At 34.3% G+C, this 8,412-nt stretch overlaps 1 protein-coding gene across 1 annotated transcript; it reads left to right on the forward strand.

Moving 5' to 3' along the window:
- Nucleotides 1–157: 157 nt before the first annotated feature.
- LOC108976016 (ATP-dependent RNA helicase DBP2) lies at nucleotides 158–7,832 on the forward strand. Its single transcript, XM_018944903.1, has 3 exons — nucleotides 158–649; nucleotides 1,158–2,679; nucleotides 2,867–7,832. The coding sequence occupies exons 2-3, from the start codon at nucleotides 1,276–1,278 to the stop codon at nucleotides 4,199–4,201; spliced, it is 2,739 nt and encodes a 912-aa protein (XP_018800448.1). The 5' UTR covers nucleotides 158–649; nucleotides 1,158–1,275; the 3' UTR covers nucleotides 4,202–7,832.
- The last annotated feature ends 580 nt before the right edge of the window (nucleotides 7,833–8,412 follow it).

Consider the following 8,412-nt stretch of genomic DNA (forward strand, 5'->3'; position numbering starts at 1 on the left):
TGACAAATTTTTTATATTATTCAATAATCAGAGTAAAAATTTTTATAAAAAAAATTGTCATTTCACTTGAATCACCCCGTTTGCAGACGCCATTTGCAAGCTGCATCAAATAAATTTCCCGCACAGCCGCCATCACATTCGCTACTTCGTTCGGGCTTTCTTCATTCGTTTGTCACAGTTTGGTAATTGCTCGTTCAATTGCCATCACGTCGTTTTCGCTTATTCCTGCACATTTAAATTAGTTAAAATAAAATACAATAAAATAATAGTATTTTACTTTTATTGTATAACAGAACATTTAACTAATGCTTCGAAAAACGTAAAATATTTACTTTTTTCGTAACAATAAGTGAAATACGCAATAGACGAATAAAGCAGCAAAGTGAAGGGGAAAATTAGTGGAAACTTAATTTTCTTCGGGCTTCTCAAGTATTCAAAGGAAACATATAACCATTGATTGCTGTAAGGACCGTAGCGGTATCCGGCCAGACCAAAAACTAAAGCAGAATAAGTTTTACATCTGCTTTAATTGATTGCGAAAAAATTGGAATAGTTTTATTGCAATAGAACTATAATAAAGAACTTCGCATCGAAGCGGAAAATATAAATTGAACTATTTCAGTGAAATAGTGGTCAACTATAAAGTTAGGTAAGTCAATCATTCAAATTACTTTTATATAAGTAGGACTAAAATCGCATCCTACTTATTGTTTTTATTAAATAAGAGCTTTCTCCCTTTTGCCACGAAAAACGAAGCACTATTGATTTTCTCAACGATGGCAAGCGTACCTTTACGAAGTTGATACCTATAGAAAAATTGTATGCATGTACCATAGTTGTAGTTAGATAAACATATGTGTACTTAAAGTCGACCCCCTTGTCATCTTACGAACGGTAACCATGTGGTTTTCTTTACGACTCCACTGCAACAAGACTAGTAAAAAGAACTAAGCCATACAATGCTTTATTTACATAATGAAAAATATACATATCAAAAAATATAAAAACGTTTTTATTTTTATCCATGCTTCAAATTGAAAACTGACACAAGTAACCATGCCTACCTTTGTTGAAGTGTCACTTGAACGTCACTAAATGTATATACTAAAAAATTCTAATTCTCATGTTTCGTTTCGTTCGTTTCTTTCAAATAATAGAAGCAACGTGGAAAATACGACTTTTATTCTAGAAGAATAGAAGTCAATTAGTTAAAGAAAAAAGGACACAAAATATAAACCCACTTTTCGACGAAACTTTGCCAGAAAAGTAAATAAAATGTACGCAGGTGGTTATGCAGTGAATGGCGGCAGCCCACATGCCAACTCGAATGGTTTTTATGGTGGTGGTGGGGCAGGCGCTGGCCCACGTCCTGAACGTCCACATTATCAGCGTAACACCATGAATAACGGCAGCAACGCCGGTATGCCCTATGGCGGCGGATCGGGTTTATATGGAGGTGCCCAAAGCACCTACCGTGGCGGTAACAATTCTAATTCAATGATGACAAGTGGGGGTCCTAGCTTTTATGGGAACGGCGTTAGTAATCCTGGTGGTTTCCAAGCTCGTGGTAAAAATCCAAATTTCGTACCCCGTCATCAGAAACCCAACGGTGGTTACCAACCAAACAATGGCGGATATCATGGCGGTATTAATCTGGGATTATTGAGCAAAGAAGAGAGAGCTGAATTACAGCGTGAAAAGGCAAAAAATCCTGGACGTAATTTACAAATTCCACGTTGGGAAAACCTACAACCTTTCAAGAAAAATTTCTATGTACCACATCAAAACACTCTAAATATGAGTGAACAACAAGTCGTCGAATTGCGAAATGAATTAGAAATTACTGTATCCGGTAATGGTATTCCACATCCAGTGTCATCGTTTGAAGAGTGTTCGCTACCAGAATACACTATAGAAGAAATGAAGCGTCAAGGCTTCACAAAGCCTACTGCTATTCAAGCACAAGGATGGCCGATTGCGCTTAGTGGCCGTGACCTGGTTGGCATCGCGCAAACGGGCTCCGGTAAAACTTTGGCATACATGTTGCCAGCAATGGTCCACATTGCGAACCAACCACCACTACAACGTGGCGACGGACCTATAGCTCTCGTATTAGCACCTACACGTGAATTAGCTCAACAAATTCAATCCGTTGTACGTGACTACGGACACTTGTCTAAACCCGAGATCCGTCATACCTGTATTTTTGGAGGCTCATCAAAAGTACCTCAAGCACGTGATTTAGAAAGAGGTGTTGAAGTCATTATTGCAACTCCGGGACGACTGATAGATTTCTTGGAAAATCGTAACACAAATTTGCAACGATGCACCTATTTGGTATTGGATGAAGCCGATCGTATGCTGGATATGGGTTTCGAACCACAAATCCGTAAAATAATAGAACAAATTCGTCCTGATCGACAAGTAGTAATGTGGTCTGCAACTTGGCCTAAAGAAGTACAGGCACTTGCCGGAGATTTCCTAAAAGATTACATTTCTATCAATATTGGTTCAATGAATCTTTCGGCTAATCACAATATTCGTCAAATGGTTGAAATATGTCAAGAAATGGAGAAACCTCAGCGCATTGTTAAATTACTACAAGAAATTGCACCGACAACCAACAACGCTGCAAATAATAATAACAAAATAATTATTTTTGTCGAAACTAAAATCAAGGTAAGTGTTGGAATAAAAGTTTTTTATTATGTTTACATCAGGAAAAATAACAAGTTAAAATCAAATTAACATTCTAAAAACTGCAAAGTTATTTTTGTTAAATTGAAAGTTTTTATTATCTGAATATAATAACATTACTTAATGGATAAAGTAATATACTATCAATAATATTTCAATACATTTCTAGGTCGAGGAAATCTTGCAAATTATTCGCAACGAAGGTTATACTGCCACCTCCATACATGGCGACAAGTCGCAACCTGAACGCGATTCAGTGCTAAAAGATTTCCGCAATGGAAAGTCGAATATTTTGATTGCCACTGATGTCGCTTCTCGTGGTCTAGATGTGGAGGATTTGCAGTATGTTATCAATTATGATTACCCAAATTCGTCGGAAAATTATGTTCATCGCATTGGACGCACTGGACGTTGCCAGCAATTGGGAACCGCATATACTTTCTTTACCCCGGACAATGGAAAGCAGGCACGTGATTTGATTTCTGTATTGGAGGAGGCCGGTCAGGTACCACCTCAAGAATTGTTGGATTTGGCACGCTCATCAGGTGGTAATGGTAATGGCCGCGGAAATAATAATCGTCGCTGGCAACAGCAGCCTACCCATCAACAGCGTAGCAATCCCTTGAATTATCAAGCTGGCAACAACGCTAACGGCGCGTACGCTCCGAAACAGAATCACTATCAGCAACAAAACAACAGTATGTATCAGCCACATAACGGTGTTAGCAGTGGTGGTGCTGGTGGCAACTGGAACAATCGATCCGGTGTGGTTGGTGGCGGAGCTGGTGGCCAATACAACAATCCCGATGCCAGTGGCGGTCGCACATATCGCCCACGTGCTCCCTTTAATGCCGGCGGTCCACGCCCTATGATAGGCTACATACCGCCACATATGCAACAAAATAATGGTTACGTACCACAACAGCAGTATCGACCACGTAGTCAACAATTCATTCCACAGCAGAATGGTAATGTACCACGTTTTCAGCAATATCAAAAACGAGAATATAATCAACAACAACACTACGATAAACAGCAAAATATAGTGGCTAATGGCGGCGCTGGTGGTGGTGTAGAGCATCAACCGCATAACGGTGTTATCAACGGTACAACAATACAACAACAGCAACAGCAGCAACACCAACAGCAAGTAAATGTTGCTGCAAATATTGCAGCTGCAGTGGCTGCTGCCGGTGGTCAATTGGGCGGTGAGTATCCTAGCAATGTGTCGACACCACCGGCTGCAGCTTTATATGCTGCACCAGCACAATCGCCTCCTACTGCAGCTGCCAATACTGCGGCTGCTTATATGTATGATGCTAGTGGTGTTTTGGCTGCTGCTGCTGCCGCCGCCGCTGCCAATCCATATGGCGGTTTGGCACCAGCAGCATACTACGCACACCCGCACCAGTTTGCTGCGGGTGTGGCACCAGCCACCACTGCTGACGTTTTGCAACAACAACAGCAGCAGCAACAACAACAGCAACAGCAGCAAAGAGCGTAAGTGCATCAGACGTATGAAAAATAGCAGTGCGCTTAGCAAGCATATAACATATACATACATTTCTTCAATTTTATCGACTTACTTACAAATATTTACTTATTGATACTACATAAAAAAAAACATTCATAAATAATAATAATCGATAAACGGTAACTGTTCAAAGGTATACATTAAATATATAAAGCCGGTATGAGCCAAAAGGCACTTAAACGAGAGTTAAAAATAAAAAAAAAAAAAAATAACACACATTGCAAAGAACGAAACAATTGAAAACGGTAGAAAATGTGTAGCGAAATAATACATTGACATATGTATGTAATCACTTACATGCATATATACGAGTATTTGTGAAAAAAATAACCTAAGTATTCCCGGTGAAACATACTTTTATTTTTCAAATTAATCTTAAATCGGCTTTAAGAAACATTACATTAACATTATTCTTACAATAAATTATTGGAGTAGTCGTTATAAACGCAGCAGCACCGTGGGCAGCCTTCAGGTGTAAACGGCTACCCCACAAAATTATCTAATCTTCAATAATTACATATGACTTAAGAAGTGAATAATTATCTTACATACAAACCGTAAAATTTAATTTCACATAAATTTTAAAATATGAATTATTTTAACGCATATGATTTTTTTGTTTTGGTATAAGAATGTTAGAGAAAAAAGAAAAATGAATTGGCTTCAACGCACCGCTCTGTGGTGTAGCGGTAATAAATATTATTTTAAGCATTTGAAAATGTACCTAAATTCTGCAAAGTGCATTTTTTGAATTCTCTATTATTTTATAACTACGAAATTCCTAGTTCCGGTTTCTAAAAAAAAAAAACACTACAAAACCAAGCGAGCAACTAAAAGAAAGTAGTCAGTAACTATGAAACAACAATTTAAACGCTGAACTTTTTAAAACTGCATCAAATGAAATGAAATTAAATAAAAAAAATTAGCTGAGTTTCGTACGCAAATATGTGACCCTATAAAACTTTTTTATAACACACTTTCGATTTAATCATAAAAAATACTTCAAAAGAGATAGAGATATTTCGCAAATTATCTTCTATGCAACTCAATTCGTTTTTAAGTTATTAGATGCATAAAATTGTAATGGAAAAGAAATATCGCGTTGCATCGATTGAAGTACATATATTATTATCCTATTTTATATATTTTTTCAACAGTTTATTTTAACTGTTTTTTTTTTCAAAAAATGAATTATACTAACTTTAGAATAGATTTCTCAGGTACAGCTCATTACGGTGGAAGATCATGATTGTATTAAATCAAATAAGAGATAGGAGTAAAATTCTGCAGATTTACAGAGATGATATTTGCATGAATCATACGCAAATATCGTTGAAAGTAACGCTGCAATTACATTTTACTTCTACCCTTGCCACAACATTATAATTAAATTTATTTAATTTTTTTAACGAACAAAAGACAACCTTCACTAATGAGAAACAATTTCCAATTATCTTCAAAATATTGAAGTTCACGCATTAACGTTATATAATTAATTAATCAAATATAATTTTAATTTAACTTAATTATCTAACGAAAACATTGAATTGCAACAGCCAAATCTAGCCAGTTACATATTCATATAAACAAATTTTGACCATATAAAAAAGAAACATAAAATGCGCCGCATTCATCCATACAAACATAAAACAAGTTTACACTTGAATCAATAATAGCAAACATACTTGCACAAACGACGATCATGTAAATATGTATGTTTATGAGACGAAAAAAAAAATCAGTGAAAAGTATTCCTATGTTAGGTTAGCTGTTAAGCTGCACAGAAGCTTTTAATTTTTTTTATGAAAGTCAGTTGGTGAACGCAGTTGAAAATATGTAGCCTAATTACAAAGAAAGGAGGAAGGCTTTTTTTAATTAACTAGTAACATGGTCCGGGTTTAGTGTGGAGCAGTATTTCAATGATTTCGATCCATATGCTGTGTAGAAGTAAACGATAAATTATCGGGTACATGTGTATACATACATATACATATTTGCTTGTGGTAGTGTCTAAAAAAATAATTTTACGCAACTGTTTTAAAACTTTTATAAAAATGTATAAATAATCCGTTTTCATCGGCGAAATTAAATGACAAATCTTAAAAATATGTTGGATTTTAGATGACTGATGTTAAAAATTTCAAATTTTAAGATTTTCTATATTTAACGTTGCGTATTTTGTTTCATAAGTCAATCTACCAGTTTCACTGCCAAACACAAACCCTAATTGAAAGCACACAACAAATAACACATTTTATGAAAGTTGTGCAAGTCCCTTTTAACATACGTCAAATTTACTATACCTTCGCAACATAGCAATACATATGTACATAATATAAGAAATATATTTCAAAAAACTTTGCTGCATACATATACATACAATTAAATGAACTTTTCCAAAGACACAACGGAATTTGTAAAAGAATACACGTAAGCCCTATGGAAACTTTTAAAGAAATACTTTTGTCATTTCCCAGCTGAAATATAACCTATAAATAAATTTATTTAGCAATCGTAGTAGTTTGAGCACGCTGAGTTTGCTTTTTGAATTTGATGTATGCCATTCCTCCACCTTTACATGAAAGTCATTTCGTATTGAATAAAATTTTAAAACAAATATTTGAGTAGTATATTCAAATTGTCGCCAACTCATTCACTTTGTGCTTTATTCCGCTGCTGTTCGTATTCCTACCGAAGTAACACGAAAGTCTGCAAGCGACTTTGCATTCGAATTTTAATATTGAGAAGAAATAGTGTGTTAAAATTACTTTTAGTAAATCTAAAAAATTTAACTGCTGAAAGTTGTTAGTATCGAAGCCAAAGTCAAATTATACAAACAAAAAAGAAATTGAAGGTGTGCAAAGCAGGATAGAAGTTAACAAATATAAATATTTTTTTAAATGCCATATATATATGTATGCTAAGTATATATACATATATATTTGTAAATGTGAGGAAATAAGCGAAAACATAAAACGTGAACGTTAATTTATAAGAAATAGTTTTGTATTTCACTAAACAAAATGCAATTATTCGAATATTCCTAACCAAAAAGTCCCAAACAAATTTACAGTCATACATTAAGCATGTATGCACAAACACACATACATATACATATATACAATGTATATACTTATGCTATTGCTAACACAGTTAAGCAATTTGCAAATTAAATTTCTCGTTGAGAGAAAAACCATTGAAAAATGTGTGTAGTAATTAACTGGGGCATTTGGTTAAACAACTAACAAATTTCATACAATGTTTCTACCAACTTTGCTGTTGACACTAAAGCAAAATTAAGAAACAAAATCAACTGAAAATGGCATTTTTCACAATTAATTTCTTAGTTTTTTCGTAAATATAAAAATTGTATCAAATGTTACTAAACAGCCGCAATCACATGGTTTTGCAGAAAAAAAATATAGGCTTACCAAAATATACGAGTATAACTCTATACATACGTCATTTGTATGTAACAACTTCGTTAGTTAACGATGAAAAAGCGATAAACTCGTTTTCGTGGCAGATAAATGCATTGTATATGTAGGTACTTTTGGGCAGGAACTTAACCAAAAACAAAAAAAAAAAACGGACAAAATTATAGTAAATACCGAAACCAAAACGCCATTCGCCGTATAAGCTTTCGTGGCATTTTTCATTTGTGACGAGCGAAAGAAAATGTTTTCACCGAATCACATTAATTTGGACATTAGCAGTATTCAATGATGTTCAACTACCATATGTTGTACTCAACCTAAAGATCTCTTAGTTAAAACAAACTAGAAATGTTGAATTAAATAAACGCTTTTATTTTTCACTTTTTTTTTATACATACATACATACATATGTAGCTTCTAATTCGAACACATAATTGGAAAATTAACATTGTTTATCGAAAAGAAAACAAAATATTTATTTTTATACATAAAAAAATGTTTTTGCTGTTGTTTTTGCAGTGAACAAAAAATACTTTGTTTAGCCGTCATACGGATCGTAACAAAGAAAATAAAGCGGGGGGAAAAACAAATCTTTTGAACAAAAAAATATTGTTTCAAAAACAGTATTTAATACATGCATTTGTTTTTATTTATTTTTTTTTTTGGAAAAGCCGCGTTATGTATAAATGCTGCAATTATGGTAAAAACAAAAATTGAATGTAACAACTGCAAAGCGACAACATA

The sequence above is a fragment of the Bactrocera latifrons genome, unplaced genomic scaffold (assembly GCF_001853355.1).
Source record: "Bactrocera latifrons isolate USDA-ARS-PBARC rearing strain unplaced genomic scaffold, ASM185335v1 scaffold_71, whole genome shotgun sequence".
In the NCBI taxonomy this organism is placed as follows: domain Eukaryota; kingdom Metazoa; phylum Arthropoda; class Insecta; order Diptera; family Tephritidae; genus Bactrocera; species Bactrocera latifrons.